Source organism: Nicotiana tomentosiformis, chromosome 5 (assembly GCF_000390325.3).
Source record: "Nicotiana tomentosiformis chromosome 5, ASM39032v3, whole genome shotgun sequence".
NCBI classification, from domain to species: Eukaryota; Viridiplantae; Streptophyta; class Magnoliopsida; order Solanales; family Solanaceae; genus Nicotiana; species Nicotiana tomentosiformis.
Genome location: NC_090816.1, coordinates 108,814,543 through 108,839,860, shown reverse-complemented (window position 1 = coordinate 108,839,860; position 25,318 = coordinate 108,814,543). Strand labels below are relative to the sequence as shown.

General features: G+C 40.6%; 1 protein-coding gene across 1 annotated transcript; it reads right to left on the bottom strand.

Moving 5' to 3' along the window:
• Positions 1 to 17,156: 17,156 nt before the first annotated feature.
• On the bottom strand, positions 17,157 to 19,165 carry LOC104108005 (cytochrome P450 71AU50-like). The gene is made up of 2 exons (XM_009616963.4): positions 18,011 to 19,165; positions 17,157 to 17,906 (listed from the first exon to the last, which is right to left on the bottom strand). Exons 1-2 carry the CDS (start codon positions 18,881 to 18,883, stop codon positions 17,274 to 17,276), a joined length of 1,506 nt encoding a protein of 501 aa, XP_009615258.2. The 5' UTR covers positions 18,884 to 19,165; the 3' UTR covers positions 17,157 to 17,273.
• Between the last annotated feature and the right edge of the window lie 6,153 nt (positions 19,166 to 25,318).

Below are 25,318 nucleotides of genomic sequence, written 5' to 3'. Positions count from 1 at the left end.
CATATGCCATCAAAGGTTACGATTTGGAGGACGATGAGATCGAACCCGTGTTGTTGAAAAAGTTCGGGGAGACCCTCTCGTAGGGAGCAATGATCTGGTATCACAATTTACCTCCAAATTCCATCGATTCTTTTGCCATGTTAGCAGATTCGTTCGTAAAGGCACATGCTGGTGCGATAAAGGTTGCAACAAGGAAATCAGACCTCTTCAAAGTAAAGCAAAGGGGGAACGAAATGCTGAGGGAATTCGTATCCCGATTTCAAATGGAACGCATGGAATTACCACCGGTCACAGACGATTGGGCCGTACAAGCTTTCACCCAAGGGTTGAACTAGCTAAGTTCAACAGCATCACATCGGCTGAAATAAAATTTGGTCGAGGATCCAGCAATAACGTGGCCTGATGTACACAACCGATACCAATCAAAAATTAGGGTCGCGGATGATTAGCTGGGAGCTCCGTGTGGAACCGAGCTTGGGAATAGGACAACTACAAAAAACCAAAAGGAGATCGACAGAGAACAAAAGTCAAATAGAGACCGATATCGACCGTACGTTGCAGATTGGGTGAACAACGGTTCAGCACGCAATATAGTTCGGAACAATCGAAGGATTTATCGAGGGCAAAATTCTCGGGGACTTATGAGTAAGAACGACATTGATAAATATGCCGATCCTATAGAAGCACCTCGACTATCAGAATATAACTTCAGCGTTGGTACATCCGCTATCGTGTCGGTTATCGGACGCATCAAAGACCGATCCTGCCCAAAGAAATCCCAATCAAACGTGCGAATATCATGGTACCCATGGCCACAGAACGGAAGATTGCAGGCAACTAAGAGAGGAAATAACCCGCTTATTTAACAAAGGGCACCTTCGGGAATTTTTGAGTGAGAGGGCGAAGAACGATCTTAAAAACAGGGATTCCAGCAAGAAAAACGAGCAAGAAGAACCACAACACGTCATTAACATGATCATCGGCGACATCGATACCCCTCAGGGTCCGGTGCTTAAACGTACTAAAACATCGGTTATGAGGGAAAAGCGATCTCGGACTCAAGATTACGCACCCACAGGGGACATTGTCCTTCGATGATGAACATGCAGAAGGGGTCATCCAACCTCATAACGATACACTGGTAATATTCGTACTCACGAATAAAATTAAAATTAAGCGTGTGTTAATCGATCCAAGTAACTCGGCAAACATCATCCGATTGAAGGTCGTAGAACAGCTCGGCCTGCAGGACCGGATTGTACCCGCAACTCTGGTTCTAAACGGGTTCAATATGGCATGTGAAACCACTAAAGGCGAGATAATCCTACCAATAAACGTGGTTGGAACCATCCAGGAAACAAAGTTTCACGTGATCGAAGGCGATATGAGATACAACGCCCTTTTCGAAAGGCCATGGATCCACAACATGAGAGTTGTACCTTCGACCCTACACTAGGCCCTTAAATTCCCGACATCAGGAGGTGTCAAAACGGTGTACGGAGAGCAACCAACCGCAAAGGAAATGTTTGCGGTCGGGGAAGCTAAACCAATATCCTCACCTTTACCGATAAAGGGATCGGGCTTAGAAGGAGAATGGGACACCAAATAGCAATCACAGATATCGGCTTCGACCCAGTCAGATAACCAGAAGATCAAAGAGGATGATAATCAAAGGGTTCCTCAATCTTTCATGATTTCTGATGACACCGATGCCACCCAATCAACAATCGAGGAGCTAGAGCAAGTCATATTAATCGAGCACTGGCCCGAGCGAAAGGTATACTTAGGAACAGGGTTAAGCCCCGAACTCAAGAAGAAACTCGTTCAATTTCTTATCGATAACATCGATTGTTTTGCCTAGTCCCATTTAGATATAATAGGGATCCCGTCGTACATAACAATGCAACGGCTAAGCTTGGACCCCAGGTTCAGACCGGTGAAACAAAAGAGAATACCACAGTCCGAGGGAAAGCACGCATTCATAAAAGACGAGGTAACCAAGCTTCTCAAAGTAGGGTCCATTCGGGAAGTGAAATATCTCGAATGGTTAGCCAACGTAGTTGTAGTGCCTAAAAATGGGGACAAACTTAGAATGTGTGCGGACTATAAGGATTTGAACAAAGCATGCCCCAAAGATTCTTTTCCACTGCCCAACATCGATCGCATGATCGATGCCATGGTCTGCCACGAGATCCTCACTTTTCTCGATGCCTATTCCGGGTATAATCAGATCCAGATGAACCCGGAGGACCAGGAAAAACTTCATTTGTAACCAAATATGGAACGTATTGCTATAATGTGATGCCTTTTGGGCTAAACAATGCAGGGGCTACTTACCAACGCCTAGTAAATAAAATGTTCGAAGAACAAATAGGAAAATCAACGGAAGTTTATATTTACGACATGCTAGTTAAATCCCTGAGCACAGAGGATCATTTGACCCATTTGCAGGAAACGTTCGAAATTTTAAGAAAATACAACATGAAGCTCAACCCCGAAAAATGTGCTTTCAGGGTCGGTTCAGGCAAGTTCCTCGGCTTCATGGTATCACATCGGGGAATAGAGGTTAACCCCGATAAAATCAAGGCGATCAAAGACATCGTCATTGTGGACGGCGTGAAAGACGTACAAAGGCTAACGGGTCGAATTGCAGCATTAGGCCGGTTCATTTCAAGATCATCTGATCGAAGTCACAAAATTTTCTCTCTACTCAAAAAGAAGAACGATTTTTCTTGGACCCTGGAGTGCCATCAAGCATTAAAGGAGCTAAAATGATATCTGTCAAGACCACCACTACTTCACACTCCAAAAACAGACAAGAAATTTTGTTTGTACTTAGCAGTATCAGAAATCGCCGTAAGCGGTGTCCTAGTTCGAGAAGAGCAAGGTACGCAATTCCCCGTTTATTATATGAGTCGAACCTTAGGAAAAGTGGAAATTAGGTATCCACTCCTAGAAAAATTGTCACTTGCACTGATAAGCACCTCTAGAATGTTACGGCCGTACTTTCAATGCCATACCATATGCGTATTGACCACTTACCCACTTAGTAGTATTTTGCACAAACCTGAGTTATCAGGCCGACTGGCCAAATGGGTCGTCGAACTTAGTGGGTACGATACCGAATATCAACCCCATACGGTCATCAAGTCTAAAATTTTAGCAGACATCGTGGTCGATTTTTCGCCAACCCTTGTACCCGAAGTCGAAAAAGAACTCTTGTTGAAATCGGGTACATCATCGGGGGTATGGATCCTTTTTATGGACGGGGCATCGAATGTGAAAGGATCCGGGCTGGGCATAGTTTTGAAACCACCCTTGGGTAACATTATTAGGCAATCTATTAAAACTATCAGGTTGACTAACAACGAGGCCGAGTATGTAGCCATGATTGCAGGTCTCGAGCTAGCTAGAAACTTGGAAGCCGAAGTCATTGAAGCCAATTGTGACTCTTTGCTGGTGGTGAGTCAAGTAAACAAAACCTTCGAAGTTCGAGAAGGTAGAATGCAAAGGTATTTAGACAAACTGCTTGTCGCTTTGCACATTTCAAACAATGGACTCTACGGCATGTTCCTCGAGAATAGAATAATGAGGCCGATGCGCTTGCGAATTTGGGATCGTCGTTCGAGGTAGACGACTTGGGCTCTGGGAATGTTGTTCAACTTTCGAGATCGGTAATAGAAGAGGGTCAGGACGAGATAAATTCTACAAGCTTAACCTGGGATTGGAGAAACAAGTATATTGAATACTTAAAGAGCGGAAAGCTCCCATCAGACCCTAAAGATTCTAGAACCCTACGGATTAAAGCGTCTCGATTCACGTTGGATTAGGACGGAACGTTATACCGAAGAACATTTGATGGGCCATTGGCAGTATGCTTGGGTCTGGGGGATACCGATTATATCCTACGGGAAGTGTACGAGGGCACTTGCGGGAATTACTCCAGTGCCGATACTTTAGTTGGAAAAATAATCAGAGCAGGGTATTATTGGGTCGATATGGGAAAAAATGCAAAGGAATTCGTTCGTAAATGTGACAAATGTCAAAGGTTTGCACCAATGATCCATCAACCCGGAGAGCAACTCCACTCAGTCCTATCCCCATGGACGTTCATGAAATGGGGAATGGATATCGTCAGCCCTCTGCCATCGACCCCAGGTAAAGCCAAATTCATTTTATTTATGAGTGACTATTTTTCTAAATGGGTTGAAGCACAGGCGTTCGAGAAAATAAGAGAAAAGGAAGTTATAGACTTTATTTGGGATCATATCATATGCCGATTCGGGGTACCCTCCGAAATAGTATGCGACAATGGAAAATAATTCATTGGCAGCAAAGTAACGAAATTCCTCGAAGACCACAAAATAAAAAGGATACTATCAACACCATACCACCCCAGTGGGAATGGACAGGCCGAATCAACGAACAAAACCGTCATTCAAAACCTAAAAAAGAGGTTGAACGACTCTAAAGGAAAATTGAGAGAAATCCTGCCCGAAGTCTTTTGGGCATATTGGACGACGTCAAAATCCAGTACGGGGGCGACCCCATTCTCCTTAGTATATGGGTCTGAAGCATTGATACCAGTCGAAGTTGGTGAACCCAATACAAAATTTCGATTCGCGATGGAAGAATCAAATAACGAGGCCATGAATACCAGCCTCGAACTATCGTACGAAAGACGAGAAGTTGCTCTCGTCCAATTGGCCGCCCAAAAGCAACGAATTGAAAGATATTATAATCGAAGAACTAAGCTCTGCCATTTCAAGCCAGGGGACTTAGTATTAAGAAAAGTTACTGTCAATACCCGAAATCTGAATGAAGGAAAATTAGGACCAAATTGGGAAGGACCATATCAGGTGCTCGAAAACATCGGCAAAGGATCGTACAGGCTCAGCATTATAAATGGCAAACAGCTATCAAGAAGCTGGAATGTATCACATCTAAAACGGTACTACTGCTAAGGTACGACCTTTCCATATTCATTTACATTTCAAAACTGACCCCTGCAGAAGACCGAACGTGGGCTAAGATGGATCTTTCGCTAGAAAGCACATGTTGCATTCTTTTTTCCTTAGACCGATTTTATCCCAAATGGGTTTTTCGACAAGGTTTTTAATGAGGCAAACATTGATCGTGATGCACTTACAACAATATCCGAGGCCTCTTTACAATCGATCTCGAATACTGAGGGGGCATTAGGCCCTACATTACATCGAGTTCCGATGCAAGAATTATTTCACAAAAGGGTCCCAATAGGAAATATTGTAAGAGCCAAATGGTCGAAACGAACCATGCTCATATAGATTGACCCGAGCACATGTATAATAACGTACGAAGAAATTTCTCTTCTTTATCGGCATCTTATATCCAAGGAAAATTCCTCTATTTGGAAATTTATTATACAAACAGAACCAATTTAAAATTGACCGATTACGCCTACGGGCTACATTGCATCGAGTTTGAATCATTCACTCGACTGATAAGCCTATGGGCTACTTTTTCGAGTTCGAGCAAGCACTCACTCAGCTACTAAGCCTACAGGTTATATCGCCCATTACGTCTACGGGCTACATTGCATCGAGTTTGAATTATTCACTCGATTGCTAAGCTTACGGGATACTTTTTTCAAGTTCGAGCAAGCACTCACTCGACCACTAAGCCTACGGGCTACGTCGACCATTACGTCTACGGGCTACATTGCGTTGAGTTCGAATCATTCACTCGACTGATAAGCCTACGGGCTACTTTTTTCCAGTTCGAGCAAGCACTCACTCGACCACTATGCCTACGGGCTACGTCGACCATTACGCCTATGGGCTACATTGCGTCGTGTTCGAATCATTCACTCGACTGCTAAGCCTACGGGCTACTTTTTTCGAGTGTGTGCAAGCACTCACTCGACCACTCAGCCTACGGGCTACGTCGACCATTACCCCTACGGGATACATTGCATCTAGTTCGAATCATTCACTCGACTGTTACGCCTTCAGATTATATTCCTTCAAGTTCGAATCATTAACTCAACTAGTAAGTCCAAGGGATACGTTACTTCGAACAAGTCAATAATAGAAACTACAAAATCCAAATTTGATTGAATTGTTAAGATCCTTGTGAAAACGTTTATAAGGCACGCATCAAGTCTTCACAAATCGGCCAAAGTTGTCTATATACAAAAATTTATACATGATTGAATACAAAAATTATGAACTATTCTTCCTGATAATCATTGGGGATGTTTGCATCTCTGCCAGGCTCTCTTCCATACTCGGATCCGCTCTTGCTATCGCCATCGTCGCCATCAGAAGCTAAAGCTTCAGCTTCAGTCTCAAGCTCTTTGGCCTTTTTTTTTCTTCGGTAAGGTCAAAACCCCGAACATGTATCTCCTCAAGGGTCTCCCTCCGAGACCTACATTTAGCAAGTTCAGCAATCCAATGTGCTTGAGTATCGGCAGTATCCGCTGCCTCTCGTGCCTCCATATGAGCAGCCTCGACATCAGCCCGATACACGGCAATGGACTTATCCGCTATGATTTTTGATGACTCAATCTCGGCCTTGGCCTCAGCAGGCTGGGCTTCAAGCTCCTCAATCTTCTTAGCTTGAGCCGAACCCTTTTACTTAACGTTTCGAAGCTGGACATCGGCCGATAGTAAGTTGGTCAAAATGGTCTCTTTTTCCAAAGCCAGGCAATCGATAGTCTCCTTCCACCGATTACATTCAACTTTGATTTGATCGACTTCCTCCCGAAGTGACCCGATCTTTTCAACCTTTTGCTGCAGCTGAGACAACGAAGGGTTAACTTCCACAGTCGAGTCAAACCCATACTTTAACAGAACAAAGCTCACCTGTTTGTCAAGCTCGGCACCTTCTTGAAGAGCCTTAGCCAAATCCGCTTAGAGGTACTTTATAGCCTCGTCCTTCTGGTTGCAAAGAAGCCGCAAGGCATCTCTCTCCCTCGAGACCTTCTGAAGCTCGACCTCACACTAGCCAAAATCGACCCAAAATTTACTAATGGCCTACTCGGTAGGGAAAAAACACAAGTCAAACTCGGAAAAGAATAAAGAAACCAAGTATAGTAAAATCGTTACCCGAGTAATGAAACATTGGGCCTTTTCCAATAGAAGAGAAGCGTCCCCGATATCGGAAGCATCTCCGGTAAAGCAATCCCGGAAAGGATACCCTGCATTAGAGCCTCCTCCCACATCGGGGGTCTGTAATTCTCGAGCTTCCTTTAATGCCTCCTCGGAAAAAGTGGGAAGAGAAGGCGAATAAACCACTGTCATAGTCCCAAGCGAATTACTTGGGGCATTCCGATCAAGACTCGGGATCCCGGAGTCAACCCCGACCGGTACAGCTGCCATCGGTTTAGGAGCTTCGATGACATCGATAGCTCTGGCAGATCTGGACACCAAAGCCGAGGAGCCTCCTTCTTCCTCTTCTTCTTCCTCGCCTTCTTCCTCTTCTCTTAATCGTTGGACCGAGTCAATCGAAAGGGCAATAGATCTCCTCCTCATTCTTCGAGTTTTGGGCTTGGGGCCCTCTGATCGAGAGGCAGCTTTGCGCTTTTTGTCTTTCCCCGATTTTGGGACCGGGGACTCATTTCCTTCTTCACCGCTCGAAGGCCTCAAAGCGGCGTCCTTGGTTACGCCTGCACAAAAGGAAATCAGTAACGAATGGAGCACAAAGAGCGCTTTGAAGGAAACGAGAAGTAATACCTTACCATGGTTCTTGGCTTCCCATCTGCCTTTAGCCAAATCACGCCAAGCGCATTCGGCATAAGAGGAAGTCGAGGCTAACTTTCGAACCCAATCCTCGAGGTCGGGCACCGCTTGTGTCATCCAAGGGGCAGTTGTATATCGGGAAAAAAAGATTAAAAAAAACGAAGTCTTATGAGAACAACTTACAAGTGAAATTCCATTCCTCGGGGAATGGCATCTTCTCTTCCGGAATGAGGTCACCGATCCTCACCCGAATGTAACGCCCCATCCAACCTCGATCCTTGTCTTAATCGATGCTCGATATCAAAGCCTTCGATGCCCGACGATGAAGTCAGATTAATCCTCAAAATATTTGAGGCCGATACAGACGTATGAGGTGGTTCAAGGTAAAATCCAGCCCCCAGATTTGGTGGAGAAGAAGCGGAGTAGGATTACTATACGCCACAGAGAGGGATGAATCTGACCAAGGGTGACCTGATATCTCTTACAAAAATCGATGATCACCGGGTCGACCGGACCCAATGTGAAGGGATAAGTGTAAACACTCCTGCCATCTTTTCTTTGGTTGAGGATTTCCCAACCGTTTCTATATTCTCTTAGAGATTTCTTTCCTTCCTCAACGATCGCAGATGTTTCTCGATTTCTGGTTCGTATGGTTGCAAGTCCTTCCCAGAAGATCGGGTCATGCACCAATCTAACCTATAGCCTGTGCACATTCAAAGAACACCCAAATGTAAAAAGAGAAAAATAAAATAAAAATAAAAGCAAAGATTCCTAAATTAACACTACAAATTATTTTCAAACACTATTGGTTGCCAATCCCCAGCAACAATGCCAAAATTTGATGAGTTAAAAACACAACACTAAATTATGCTCGCTAGTCGAATATAGTATAGAAAATTATCGTATCCATAGGGATTGGATTTAAACAGTGTTTTCGTAGCTTCTAGTCTTATTGCTATTCAAGACGATCAACAATTTGGATTTGTGTGAATTAAAACTAAAATTAACTAAAAGTCTAAACTACTGGCTAATGACAATCGCAACAAGAGTAAGTAAAGAAGATATCAATGGGAGAAAATAGGGGTTGTTTGGATAGGTGCAAGATACTTGTTTGGGAATTAACTCTAGTTACTTCACTCTATGGTTCAAGTGAGTCTCTCGAATTCACTCTATTATTAGTTCGAACGTTTAATAGAAACTCCTCTCTCGATTAAGTCTCAACCTCACAATATAAACTAAGTTAAGCTCAGTGAATATATGCAAGAATTCATAGTGGGCTAATCTTTAGGAGAATCTTTTTCGACTATCCTCCTAACTAGGTCTAAACAATAATTCAACTAGCCTCTTTCGATTACATAAACATGTGAATATATATGCAACAATAAAAATACCCAAAATGATTCAATACATAAAGCTAGAGTTAATATCCACAAACAACTCTCAAAACACCAAATCCATCAATCCCTAAGGAAGAATTACTTCATGGATATGGAGAAATTCATCACAATTAAGTTTAAGTCAAAGGAAAACATAAAACATCCTAACCCTTGTCTTGAATGAGGATGAATGGTGAAATATTTGTGCTCTTGCTTCTCCCTCTTCTCCTTAGCTTCCTTAGGTCTAACTTATGTCAAAAGTCCTCAAAATACCGTTTTTCTATGTATATATACCAAGTAGGGTCGGAACCAAACAAATACACCTTCTTCTACGTGACAAAGGACACTTTTTTAGAGTTGGACATGCGCGGCAGTGCACCTGGAAGTGTGCCCACGCACTTTTCACATTGTTCTGCCCCATATGTGCAGTCAGCAGTCAGCGCGCGACCGCGCACTTGCCATGCACTTTTCACCCTGTTTTGTTGGGAATTTGAAACAATGTAAAACTGAAAGTTGTAGCCCTTTGAATTAGCTTTCCAATAATATATTATAGCCCAAACGGAGTTCCGAGAAAAAGGTTATGTGCATTTTACTAGACATGGCACAATATGCCTGCTCGATTCTTCGTTTCGTTCTACTATCATCCGTTGATCCCCGAACACTATCCCGGCTTAATTCCTTGGGCTTTTACTCAAACTTCAAAGCTCCAAATCACTTGAATTCATTCCATAATATCTACATAGCTCGAAATCACTTCTAAAATGCATAAAAGATACAATTAGTGCAAAACACTAGCGATTAAAGCTCAAACTCAACTAAAGTACAGTAAATTGGAATGTAATAATCGACTAAGACATAAGATTATAGCCTACCATCACAACCCGGATCTGGAGTCATAAGTTCACGAGCTTCTAGAATCTCTACAAAATAGGGTTTGAAATAAATACAATTGTCTGGAATGAAAAGAACAGTACATAGGGGGAATGGAAGGGGACTTCAAGGTCTACGGATGCCAGTAGATCTACCTCGAGTCTCCAAATGCCAATCCGAGTTGGTATACCTCACGGACAGCTGGGACCAGTACCAAAATATGCACAAGAAATGCAGAATGTAGTATGAGTATAACCGGCCCAATGTACTCCATAAGTGTCGAGCCTAACCTCGACGAGGTAGTGACGAGGCTATGATAGGACACCCACGTAATTAAACCTGTATAGATGGAAATATATGTACAAAATAACAGAAAATAAAGAATTAACAAGTACATTTGGGAGGGTACATGCGAAAGGGGTACACGATACGATAACTACAACAAGAAATGATAATAAGAATCAGTCAATAAACCTTCGACCAACAAAATGAACAAACATAATGAATAAAACTACATGGCATCACCCTTCGTGCTTTTACTCTCTGCCTCACCATGAAACAGTAATAATGGAATGGAATCACCCTTCATGCTTTTATTCTCAATCTCACCATAGGACACCCTTCGTGCTTTTACTCTCAATTTCATCATGAATAATAGATGCGGCACGGCATCACCCTTCGTGCATTAACTCTCAAATATGGCACGACATCATCCTTCATGCATTAATACTCAAATACGGTACAACATCACCCTTCGTGCATTAACACCTTCCCTCACCATGTAACAATGAACATATAACAACAGGGAGATAGAATAAGCAAGATCAAGTCTTATGTCAACAATAGTTCCACAACACCAATCTCTTCTTCAGAAACAATATTCAATTATCACAGATAGCCCATAAATGCGGAAAGAATGATCAATTTAGTAATTAACTAGTCTAAGCATGGATATCATGATCCAAGAAAGAAGTAAATTACAAGAAACAAGTCTCACCCGCATGGTTTGACCCAACAATAACGCATAAGTACTCGTCACCTCACATATACATTGAACACAACATTTAAACAAGTAGCACATAGCAAACAAGTCATAATCCCTCAAGTCAAGGTTAACCACGACACTTACCTCGCTCCAAAAGTCAACTCAAAGCTCTACTAGATCCTTTCCCTTAGAATCTATCTCCAAACCACTCGTATATAACCATAATTGACTCAATAATGGCAAATATTGCTAAAGGAATCAATTACAATGCATAAATTTAGGATTTCCACACTTTTCCCCAAAAACTCAAAAATTGACCTCGGGCCCACTTTGTCAAAACCTGAGGTTCGGACCAAAATCTATTTTTTCATTCACTCCCGAGCCCGATTATGTAATTAGTTTCGGAATCCGTCCACAATTTGAGGTCTAAATTCTAATTTTACAAAAATCCCTAATTCTTCCCAAACCCCCAATTTCCACCATAAAAATCCTAGATTTTAGGTTGAAATCTTATGAAAAGTAATGGAAATATTGAAACAAAGTTGGTTAGAATCACTTACCAACAAATTGGGGAAGAAACATTCTTGAGAGAATCGCCTCTAGGGTTTTCTAGTTTTGAAAATTTGAAGAATGAACAAAAATCCCATTTTTGGGACTGCTTTAATCACTGGCGTCAGGTGCGCATCGCGTTCGCGTGAAACCTGACGCATTCGCGAAGAGCAAAGCCTCAATGGCTTACGCGATAGCGATTTTATCTACGCGTTCATGTAGTATTAGCCCCCCCAGCCTCCGCGTCCACGATCCTTGTACCGCGTTCGCATAGAGCAATATTCAACTCCCAGCCCCCACCTCTATTTCACTACGCATTCGCGATTGACTGGACGTGTTCACGAAGAGCAGGCCTCCCAATGCTCCGCGTTCACGACCAAGGTATCGTGTTTACGACCAAGGTATCTCATTCGCGTAGAATAAAATCTCCCCCATCCCATTTTACCTTTCACGATCGCGGGAGTATATTCGCGACCGCGAACAAGGAAACACCAGAAACCAGCAGAAGTGAAAAAACAGCAAACTTTCTTAGTTCAAAAGGTCCGTAGGCTATCCGAAACTCACCTGAGCCCTCGGGGATCCAAACCAAATATGCACACAAGTCTAAAAGCCTGATACGAACTCGCTCGCCCGATAAAAATACAAAAATAACACCTAGAATTATGAATCGGACACCAAATCAAATGAAGTTTTCAATGAAATTTTAGAATTTCTATTTTAACAATCGGACATCCGAATCACCTCAAACCAACTTCGTTTCTCACCAAATTTAACAGACAAGTCATAAATATAGTAATGAACCTATACCGAGTTCTGGAACCAAAATACGGACACGGTATCAACAAAGTTAAACATTGGTCAAACCTTTAGATTCATTAAGCCTTTAAACTTCAACATTTCGACAAAAAGCGATAACTCGAGTTAGGGACCTCCAAATTTGATTGCGGGCATACGTCCAGGTCTCATATCACGAAACGAACCCACCGAGATCATCACAACACAGATCCGGATCTATTTGCTCAAAATGTTGACCGAACTCAACTCAAATGGAATTTTAAAGAAAAATTTCATGTTTTATCAATTTTAACATAAAAGCCTTCTGGAAAAATACCCGGACCGAGCACGTAAATCGAGGAAGGTGTAAAGAAGCTATTGTAGAATTCAGAATAGAGAATTAAGGTTTAAAATTCTAGATGACCTATCGGGTCATCACATAAGCCCTCGGCTGTTGTGACTGCTGACCCTGGAACTGGACTTGTCGACCTGGCTAACCACCCAGAAAACTAGATTAGAGGTTCACTAATAGGAGTTGGTGGTGCACTGTAGGATAGCTAGTCAGGATGAGCCACATAAGGACCATGGCTCACTGATGCACTATGAGATCCCTGGAGTGCTAACTGAAACGGGCTGGGAGGATGGCCTCTGCCAAAAGTACCCCTGCCTCTAGAAGAGGTGCCACTGAACCCACCGAAATGAAGAGGCCTCTTATCAGACACCTGCCCCCTCTCCTGAGTAAGAACCATCTCTATCTATCTAGCAACATATACAGCCATCTGGAAAGAAATATCACTTTCGGTCTCCTTGGCCATCCGATGCCTGATAGTGTAAGTGAGCCCATCAATAAATCTCCTCACTTTCTCCCTCTCAATAGGGAGAAAGATAATGGCATGATGAGCTAAGTCCACAAAATAAGTCTCGTACTTGGTAACAGTCCTACTACCATGCTGAAGCTGCTTAAACTGTTTGCGGTAATCCTATCTCAAAGTTACAAGAATGAACTTCTCTAGAAATAGTTGCGAAAACTTATCCCAAGTAAGTGCAGGCGAGCCAGTTAGTCTAGTCAACACATAATCTCTCCACAACTCTTGGCGGAACCAGTCATCTAAAATATAGCAAAATCAACCCCGCTGGTCTCAACTATACCCATATTCCACAGCACCTCATGGCAGCGGTCTAGATAATCATGTGGGTCCTAGAATATGCACTACTAAAATGGACTTGAAAGAGCTTGGTAAACTTGTCCAATAACAACAAAGCCTCAGAAGATATAACGGGCCTATCACCAGCCTGTGCCGCAACAACCGACTGAATTAGACCAACTAGCGAGGCTGCTGGAGCCTTATACTAGGGAGCCATTTGCTCCGGAGTGCGAGTAGTGGGAGTCTGTGCACCTCCCCCACCCCGTGAGACGGCTGGTTCCACCAGTAATGTACCGTTCTAGGCCACACCCTCCATAAGGCTCATCAAACGGACTAGAGTGTCCTGAACCACTAGAGTGGCTATGAACCCCTCGGGATCTGAGTTTGTCCGACGGGTACCATATAAGCTGGAACTACCTCCTCAAAATCTACCTGAGGCTCCACTACGGGTGCTGCTACTCGATCTCTAAGCTTAGCTATACCTCTACCTCAGCCTCTGGCGCGAACTCGGCCTCGACCACTGCCCTTGGTCATAGCTATTACTGGGGGCTCGGACTCCTATCCGGTTGTAGATGGAGTGTGTGTTCTCGCCATATGGGAGAGAACAAGAATAGAATGGTTCAATCATCGATGATAGAATTAAATCGCATGACAGATAATTATAGACGTCTGCATAGCCTCTAGAAGATAAGTATAGACGTATCCGTACCGATCTTTTAGACTCAACTGAGTTTGTTCGTGACTCGTGAGACCTAGGTAACCTAGTGCTCTGATACCAACTTGTCACGAATTGAAATTCCTACCCTCGGGACCGTAATGGCGCCTAACATTTCACTTGCTAGGCAAACCAACATTAGAATAATTTTTGGCTATTTTTAACATTTCAAATTAAATAATAATAGATAGCCAATATAACTAAAATAAATCTGAAATAGAATGAGTAGACCAAAAATAACAATGATATCTAAATACCATCCTAGAACTAGTGTCACAAGCGCACAAGCGACTAGAATTATAAAAATAATGGTCTGAATGAAAATAAAACTACCCAAAATGAAATAAACAACTAGCATAAGGCGGAAGGGGACTTCAGGGCTGTGAATGCCCTAAAGTTGTACCTCAAGTCTCCAAACTGGCAATCAATCCAAGCAATCTACTGACCGCCACTAGAACCGACTCCAAAATCTACACAAGAAGTGTAGAGTGTAGTATGAGTACAACTGACCCCACGTACTCTGTAAGTATTGAGCCTAACCTCGACGAAGTAGTGACGAGGCTATGAAAGGACACCTATGTAAACAACATATGCAATTATATACATATACGAAGTAGTAACAAACACAGTGATTAACAATGTACAAATTGGGAGAGAACATGCGAAAGGGAAAAGAGTGATTATGATGAAGGAGCCCCTCCGGAGTCTGTACACACCCCAGTGAGCGCAGGTACCTACTGAGTGCGAGTGTTGAGTGACCGGGAGGCATGAGTGATTGTGAGGTATGCTCGTGTGGAAAGAGTGATTGTGAGGTATGCCCGAGTGGCAAAAGTAATTGTGAGGTATGCCCGAGTAGCACAAGTGACTGTGAGGTTTGCCCGAGGGACTGTATATGAGTGATGTTTTCGCCCGAGGAGCTGCTTATGATTTCATCATTTTTTCTCACCTTTGCATTTATCTCTGTTTGAAAACTGTTGAAAAACATCTGTAAATGATTTTTACTGGAACTGGGTTTAAACAAGATGATTTCATTCAAACACTGATTTTTAAAGCATGTTGTACTTTACTGAGATTTCATGATATGAACGTTATATGCTTTATTGCTCGACACTACTACTCAGTCTTTATTTATTGTTGTTACTTACTGAGTTGGCGTACTCACATTACTCCCTGCACCTTGTATGCAGATTCAGGTGTAGCTGGACACGGTAGCGGTTATTGAGTGTCCTGGTTGCAGATTTTCTTAGAGAAAGCAAGGTAGCTGTTTGGCGATCGCAGCCCCCTACTCTTCTCCCTCTTATCTTCCTCTAGTTGTATTTAGCTATTTTTCAGGCTGAGTTAGCCTTAATAATGTTAGACGGATTATAGTAGATGTTCATGACTAGTGACACTCCGATGTCGGGCTTTTCTTTTTCGCACTTCTATTTTTTTTTTATTTGAACTCCTTAAATGAAGGTTTTATGTTAAATAGTATTGAAATTATCTTTGAAATGAAAATATCAGTTTGTTTGGAAATTAGTTGGCTTGCCTAGTTCCACGATAGGCGCCATCACGACAGATTAGGTTTTTGGGTCGTGATAAGCACGTGAGTTGTCCGTGCGGATCCAGATATTGATATTATAGCATGTGAATTATGTGTGCGGATTATAGCGCTTGGGCTGTAGGAGCCCCTCTGGAGTCTGTACACCCCAAGTGAGCGTGGTTGATTATATTGAGGGATGGATCTTCCCTGAAATGGATCTTGTCCGAAGCATTTATATACCTTGAGATGGATCTTCTCCATGGGGCCGAATTGGCCTTCCTCGGTACTGAGTGACTGATGGTCAATGATGTATATATTCCGGGATGGATCTTCCATGGGCCGTATGAGCCATATACAGTACCGAGTGGTTGATCATGATGAGTGGAAAGAGTGAGACAGTGAGATTGAGTACTCTGAGAGTGTGAGTACATGATTCATCTCTGAGATACATGGCATTGGCATGCATACATGACATACAAGTATAGAGATGCATTTTTTCTCATGTTATACGGTATCATGTCATTCATGACTTTTTACACACATTGATATGTGGGCATAGAGGTATTTCACACTTGCTATCTGGAAAGAAAAATGAAATATTTTATTTATTGTGGAAAGGATATTTGGAAAATTTTTTACAGTTTTCAAACTTACTCGTATTTTTGGCATTTTTGGTAAAAGATTTGAGTTTTCACTAAGATACTTGAAAAGCATGACTATTTTCTGGAACTGTGAACGAGCTGAGCATTTTACTTCTGAGATACATCTTTCATTACTTGTATTATGTTGTTATGAACTGTTGTGGGATATTGGTATTGGTCCCAACCTTGTGTTAGCTCGTCACTACTTTAAACCTAAGGTTAGGTTTGTTATTTACTGAGTATATAGGGTCGGTTGTACTCATACTACACTTCTGCACCTTGCATGCAAATGTTGGTTGCTGTGTTCGATGGGAGCTGGATTGAAGATGTACCTGCGTCGCGTTTGTAGCTGCCCCTTGTTCGTGGTAGCTTTAGATCTATAAAACTCTGTTTATGTACTTTTCAAACAGACGATGTATTTATCTCATTTCAACTTTGTAAATTCTATTCTTAAAAGCTCATTTGTACTACCAGTCTTTGGGAAATGTATAAAATTCAATAAATTACTATCGTTTATTTGTCTTGGTAATATCATTAGAATTGGATAGTTGTTAATTGGCTTACCTAGCGGGTTGAGTTAGGTGTCATCACGACTAGTGGAATTTTGGGTCATGACAAGAATACAATAGGAAACATCAAGTTTGCACTCAGTTGGACACATTAGCACACACCATACTTCTCCTGAGATTCGATCCCAACCTTTATTGTGTTTATTATTGTTGTGACCTTACTACTTTCATTGCAAGAGTAGGATTGGACGTCACCAACACAGTAAAAAGGGAAACAAAAAAAAAAGAAAAGGTCGATTGTGTGCATAATGAGACTACTGGCGAATTCCAATATGATTAGGCATAGATGTACTGTCAATATAGTATTTGTTGAATAACTGGGGAAATTTACAACAATCACAATACTGAGGAGAACTTTAGATTACGCTTGTGTAATATTATCAGTAGCTTAGAGAGACTAGTTCTCTTACATCTGCAATGTATTTGCATCTTCCTTTAGTCTATAAGTAGGAATAGCCATCAAAGGCTTTTCTTTGCATGTTACTAACCCAAACTGCTCGTCAATTTCTAAATCAAGAGGCTGCATACCATTTGGAATCTCCCAATCAAAGCAATGCACCAATTGTGCAACCACAAGGCGAACAATGGTAACCCCCAATTGCATTCCGGGGCAGCTTCTTCTACCAGAGCCAAATGGTAAAAGTTGAAAATCACGTCCACGAATATCTACGCTGCTCCCAACAAATCTCTCAGGGAAAAACTTTTCAGGCTCTGGCCAAACATTTGGATCCCTCTGAACTGCATAACAATTAATCATGATTCTGGATCCCTTTTGTATGTGGAAGCCATCGACGACACAATCTTCCATGGCCTCATGATGCATTATTGGCACTACGGAATGCAGCCTCAGGCCCTCTTTTACAACCATGTCTAAGTACTTCAAATTCTCCAAGTCTGATTCTTCTACCATCCTTTCAATTCCTACCACTTCATCTAACTCTTTTTGGAGTTTCTTCATCACATTAGGGTGCCTAAGAAGCTCTGTCAATATCCATTCTACTGATGTTGCTGAAGTGTCCATTGCAGCCATAAGCATGTCCTGTATAGAAATAGGGGAAATTATTAGTGAAATGAGCAATAATCTTAAGATTTGTGATTTCTTGAGCTTATATTAGTATGATAAAATGGGATAGCAGTACATACCAAGAGGATAGCTTTTATATGTCGACGGTCAAACTGAAACTCTGCTTCTCCTGATTGCATAATCTCCATCATTGTGTCGACAAAATCCTTGGTTTGTTTCTGGTCATGAGACTGAACATGTTCATCAATAATCTTCTCAAGAAACTCATCAAACACCTTTGAAAGATCTTTGAGCTTGCGAGTGAGCCCTTGGAGATCAATAACACCAAGAAAGGGGAAAAAATCTCCAAGATTTGGTGTTGCAGCTAAATGCACAACATCTTGGACTACAGCTTTGAATCCCCTTTTATCCAAGTCCTCATCCATGTACTTCTTTCCAAATACCATTAGGCAAGTCAAGTTGGCATTCAAGGACGTAATCTTTGCACTAAGATCAACAACAATGCGATCATGAGCTTCCCTTTTAAGTGAATCAATCAGAAGTTGAACTTGTTGCTTTCTCATGGACTGAAATGAATTGATCTTATGACTACTCAAAAGGTGCACGGTGCACAATTTGCGTATGTTACGCCAATATGGTCCATACTTCGCAAAAATCAAATTCTTCTGGCCATAAGCCATATACTGAGATGCCTCGTGGTGCGGCCTACTAGCAAAGATGTGATCATTTGTCTTGAGGACTTTCTCGGCTGCATCAGCAGACGAGGCAACGATTGCAGGTACTAGTCCCAATCGCATATACATAATAGGACCATGTTTGTTGGCTAGTTTTTGTAAATCTTGGTGTGGGTTTTTACCTAACAAATGAAGATGTCCTAAAATGGGAAGTCCTCTTGGACCTGGAGGAAACCTTTTTCTCTTCTGAATGTTTAGCAGCTCATATAAGGCATATACAAATAGAGCAACTAGAAGTGTTGCCCATAACAAAGCCATGGCTCATATGACTTTGTCACCTTAATTCTAAGAGCTCTACTGCAAGATGATAATGAAGATATACTAGTACTATTTTTCTTCTTTATATTTCTTATTAAAAGGGTCAAGAAATCTGAATTTATATGGCTGACAAAATTGAAAAGGGCAAATAAAAAAGGGAAAGAAAAGGTTGAACGCAACCAATCCACCAATATGAAGCTTCTCATTAACTACTGACTTGACGTTTGAATCAGTAGTGAGATGAAATTTCATTTGAATATGCGGCCGTGAGTGAAAGAAGATAAAAAGAAGTCACAAGCTGCAGATTGGCAATTTCTTTTGACTTAGAATAAAGGACCAATTCCACCATAGTAACTGATTGACTTGGAAATTTCCTGGCATTCTTTGATGGACTCATTGGTTAATTTTTAATTCTAAGGGCCCGTTGGCCATAAAAGAAGTTCATTGTTTTTCGGAAAATTTTTAATTTTAATTTCAATTAACAAAAATTTAAAAACAGTTCAAAATTGCATTCATGCCCAAACATACCTCTAATTAATAAATACGATTTTCACTTTAAAAAAATTCAATTTATTCGAAAGTTTCACAATTCTTATGTTCAAACTACTTCGAATGATAGAACGATTCGAAAGGGGCATACATACGGCTTTGACTAAACGACTAACTAAGGCTAACGGAATAACAGAATCGGAAGCCAGCCCTTATTCCTTGCATCAACAGGCAATCCCGCATAAAAGAAAGGCTACTGACTTGGCTGATTCAACAAGGGAAAAAGGCATCCATTCAAACTGCTCCCATTCCTATGTTGAAACGCCAACTTAGTCTCCCGCTTTCCGGTCAAAGAAAGGCGCTATCAGATCAGTGGATTTTCTTGATTAGAGGGTTAATCTAACTATATGCATTTCATGATATAAGGTCCACTAATTGTCAAATTCAATTATTGGTCACTTCTGTACTTCTCTTTTTTCTTGTCAAAAATGCATTCCAGAACCCAGAGAGGAAGCTGCTATGAGAGTTTTTTCCTTCTTGGACAGGGAATTGAACATTCTAATTGGCCCCATAGTTAGACAGGTGTTGCTACTTGCTAGTACCTCTTTAAATAATTCAAATAAGAGAAATGCACTTTTAGTATGTAATCTATTGGACACCCCTCCATATATAAATAATTCAAATAAGAGAAATGCACTTTTAGTATGTAATCTATTGGACACCCCTCCATTTAACATAGGGAGAATACATAATCACTCCTTCAACCAGCCCTATTTTTTCCTATAAACTAGTTTCTCGCCATGTATACCGAGTTATGCAACATATCTTTTTTATACAATAAAGGTTTGAATAAATAATTATACATGAATGAATAAACTACAAGCTAGACAAGAGTAAGTTGCTCTAGTGGTGAGCATCCTCCATTTCCAACAAAAAGGTTGTGAGTTCGAGTCACCCCAAGAGCAAGGTGAGGAGTTTTTGGAGGGAGGGAGGGTCAATCGAAAACAACCTCTCTACCGCAGGGTGGAGGTAAGGTCTGCGTACAAACTAACCTCCCACACCCCACTAGTGAAATTATACTGGGTTGTTGTGGTTGAATAAAGTACAAGCTAGTTTTTGTGAATGGTCAATGTGGATCATCGCATGCTGACTTTTTTGTTGTTGTCAAGATGATTGGTTATTGTCTAAACCTACGTACAAAGATTAACAATCAAAGTTTAATCAAATAGTTTACTTTGGATATGAAAGCAACAACTTTTAAAAGTCTCATGACTTCTAATGCAACATTATTATTTTTAAAATTTTAAAAGTTAGGTATTTAATTTTGCAATATGAAAAAAAAATTAAAAGTCCCATAAATAAAAAATTTCTACATACAGAAAAATATACATTATCAATTTTGGAAATCTGCTTTATTGAATTATTTGATTGATTAGCATATATATTACTGAGATGAATAGTCGAATCATATCAGAAAAAATAGCCCCATTGCAATCATACTAAGGAAAATACTTCTTATTTTCTCAATGAGGCAATAGTATGATAATGCATAGTATGACAGTGAAATGAGAAAGTAAAGCCCTCGAGCCTCGAGGTAAGAAACTAGAAGTATTAGCTTATTATGATGAGTTGCAAGAAAAGATGTGACTTCTTAAGTCCAGCGGATATGAGATATGTTCCAGATAAGATTTCCTAACTTACGCCTCATGTTAGTGAAACCTTCTACATAAGATAATTTTTTTTGAACTTGTGATTAAGGTAGAAATATGTTAAAGGGGCTTAGGCAAGTAATGCAGTTTTAGGGACTTAATCAGTGCTCGCATATAGAAACATAGCAAGCAGTACAAAGTTTTGTAGCTGTTAGTCCTGAACAGGATCAGGGAAGTTATATTGAGTGTGAGCACTCAATTGAACCTTCGCAAACATAAGATAACTTGAAATAAATAGAAGCTAAAGCAAAACAGAAGTTGTCATCTTGCAGAAAGAGGAGCAAATGAAGGGCTGCATTATCCCCCCCCCAAAAAAAAAAATGCACCAGCGAAGATATAAATCAATGCAGCAAATTTTGACTCAAAAAGGGGTACAAAGAAATTAGACGATGGATTCGTTGGAAAAAGTGTCAGTCTAATAGAAAAGAAAAAATATCCGAAAGAGAAAAGTAATCACTACTAGAAAAAAAGTAATCACTACTAGAAAAATATTAATTTATGATTGAATTTTCCGACTGAAAATAATACAGTCGGTAATGGAACTACTTTTGCGACTGCTGTAGTCGAAAACGGACTGAATTTTTATTACTTAAAAAATTAGACTATTATTCCGACGAAAGCAATGAAAATAGTGTGTTAATTTTCCGCCTTCACTTTTGCTACCAGAGGAAAAGAATGCTTCCAACCAGATACAACTAAATAGGAACACAATGACTCATTGATGAGTGTTAATAATTTTTCTCCACACATATATATATCTTAAGTCATGATCTATGTCACTTGTTGCTGTTGGTTGTTAAGGCAAAGTAAATATGACATACTAAGTTTTTTAATAATTCATTTGCAATGTGCTCTATACTTTGATATAGAGCACATAATGGTTCTTGAAGTCTTGAATATGATAGGTGTAACGACCCAACATGTCGTTTTGACTGTTAGAACCTCGTTCCCCTAAATAAGACTCCCTGTATGTGCGTTTACTAATTTATGACTTACGGTGATAGTTGGTTCAGGATTTGGAAGTGTTCAAGTTGAAATCGGAGAAATTGGTTTCGTAGTTGACTTTAAAAAGGACGAGTTTGACTTCAGATAATATTTTTAGTAAACGACCTCGGAATCCGGATGTGAAGGTTCCAACATGTTCGTATAATGATTTTGGACTTGGGCATATGCCCACAACGGTTTTTGGATAACCTGGGAGCATTTTGGCGCCTATTATGGAAGTTGGCATTTTGGAAGAATTTCATAAATTTTGGGTTGAAGTGAATTTCAATGTTATCGATGTCTGTTTGGTATTCTGAGTCTGGGAATAGCTCCGTATGGTGATTTTGGTATTGGGAGCTCGTCCAGAAGTGGATTTGGAGGTCCGTAGATCATTTGGTGAAAGTGAGAATTTGAAGGTTTTTGAGAAGTTTGACCGGGAGTGAACTTTTTGATAACGAGGTCGAATTCCGATTCCGGTAGTTGGAGTAGGTCTGTAATATCAAATGTGGCTTGTGTGCAAAATTTGAGATCAATCAGACGTGATTTGATAGGTTTCGGCATCGATTGTAAAAGTTAAAGTTTCAAAGTTCATTAAGTTTGAATTGAAGGCTGATTCATGTTTTTAGCGTTGTTTGATGGGATTCAAAGTCTTGACTAAGTTCGTAATGTGTTTTAGGACATGTTGATATGTTTGGTTGGGGTTCCGGGGGCCTCGGGTGGATTCCGAGCGATTAACGGATCGAATTTGGAATTTTAGGAAGAGCTGAAGCAACTGGGCATCTGGAGTAACCGCACCTGCGTGAAGAGGGCCGCAGGTGCAGAGAATGACTCGCTTTTAACACACCTTATACACCTTACTATCATGATCATGTGGTACCTTGTATGTCACTAGTCCATAAATATCGGGTATTTTAGCTCGTGGCGTATTTTATCCCAAAATGCCAAACTTCGATGAAATTCATTTTTTTGATTTGCTTACCCTCTCTCCTTCATGAATTTACTCATCACTTGTTTGAAATAACATAATGCTTATAATCTCAAAATAATCCCATTTCCGAGCTTATATCAATTTACTTATGACGTACTTCCATGTACGAAAACGTGGGGTGTAACATCATTCCCCTCTTTGGAACATTCGTTCTCGAATGTTGACTGATGCACTTATCGTTCTCGTAACCCATAGCTCTTGAGAATACTTTAATACTCTTTTTGCCATTTAGGCAACTCGTCTTTGAATAAATCCAAAGGCCAAGGCATTCCCCCCTTTAGGCCTCTTTCTTGCACCACGGTCTGTGGTCGAGATTTTTCCAATCTTGTAACTCTTGCTATCTTCTGTCATGCAGCTTGTACGACTTTTTCCTTCTATATGCACCTACGCGACTCTTATCTCCTCTTTCCTCCAGCTTTTAGCCAATCTCTAGGCCTCACTTTGTGAACATATACAGAGCTTGACAAGATGTCCCTCTGGACATCTATAAGTACACTGAAGTTCTTTGCTCGATACTTTGTTGAACTTACGAGTATTGCTATATCTTATTTCATAGAACCTTTTATCCATCCGTATGACTTTACTGCATCTAGGTAGGACATACTATACCATAACTCTTACTTAGATTTATTGTTACTAGGGTCTGCTACCAAACTCCAAGTTACTCTTTTGCTGCTTATCATGTATGTATAAATATAAGTCCCTTAATGTTTCCTTATTACTGTTAAGGGGAATCAACCTGATTTTATCTCATATTGTTGAACTTCTGTCCATCTATTGCTGATTTACCTTAATGTTGATTTACAATCTACCATTGATAACTTGAAACTTCTTATGTAAAACTGTTGCTAGGGCTCACGTTGCATGGTGGAACATTTGAAGTGATTTTCCTGATCCACCTGGGGTTGATACGATACTATACTTCCATAACGGTTTTTCATAGCATCCCAATGTGGTTTACCTTACATGAGTATTTTAACCCTGTACAATTTATGAAATCATTACTCAATCGAAGGCCCAAATATTATCCTTCATCTATCATAATTACACCCTCATTCTACTACTAGGACAACATTCCATCTCTTCTAAATACTACTAGTCTTACACTCATTTGAGTTCTTTCAGGCTATACTGAGCTTTATCTAATTTAGAGAAATCATCAGCTCTTTTGTTTTCCTGGAGTTAATTCCGAGGACTTATACATTTCTTGTCACCTCCTCACTCGCCCTTTCTTATCCTTACACCTGTCTTCCTAAAACCTGTCGCTTTACCATACTTTAGCTTGCGACATTTACATGTCTATTTATGCTACTCGCAACCTTCCTTCAACTTGCTTGCACCATAGATTTCCTTGTGTTATTCTGGATCATCAAGCGAGATATCATATCGTCTCTAACTCTTCTTTACTCTCTTAATCAGACTTCTTGATACATAGAAACCATAGGCTGGACAATATGCCACTTACGACGCCGCTATTATTCCTGGATACTGAATCCCAGTACCTGTAGCCCTCTATTTGAAGTATAGATTATTCACGATCTTCTGCACCTGAGTATCTTGTACGTTGTTCACCTATACCTTACTTACCTTAAAATCTCACATCACATCTTCTATCTCTTTCATGACCTCTCTTCCACATAGGTATAATTCACATTCACAACTTGAACTTTTATTATAATACTTGCACCTCTTTAAATGATTTGGTGAGAGCTTCATACTGACTTCTTATGAGGCTGGTACACTTCTAACTAGCTTTATCGTAGAGCCGTTATAAAATATGGCTATTGTATTGTCTCTCTTGTACCTCTGATATTAAGAGTGATCCTACAATGTTCTCAATCACTATGTCCATAATTTTCTGGGTTCAATAATCCAACTCCTGATTTACTTAGTTGATGTAGCTCTTTAGTTTCCTCTTCCTTTTGATTAGCCTTTATGTAGGCTTAAGCTATTTTTCGATATGTGGCTCATGCATTTAGTTATTACTTTAGCCTTTTATGGTCGCTATGGAAAATCATGATACAATCTTCTAATGATTCAATCCTTTGTCTATGACCTGGACCCAATTCCTTCTTTTAACTTATACTAGAATCTTCTACGACTGTTCCTTAATCGAATAATTCCTTTCGTTCCATTTCAGCTTTCTTCAAACGTAAGAAATTGCTTTTCCTGGTTTTGTTTTGCCCCCTCATTGTGTGCATACTTAGCTTATCTGAGTTCTCACGCATGCCGAAGTTCTTGTGCCACTTTCTTTTGGAGTGCATA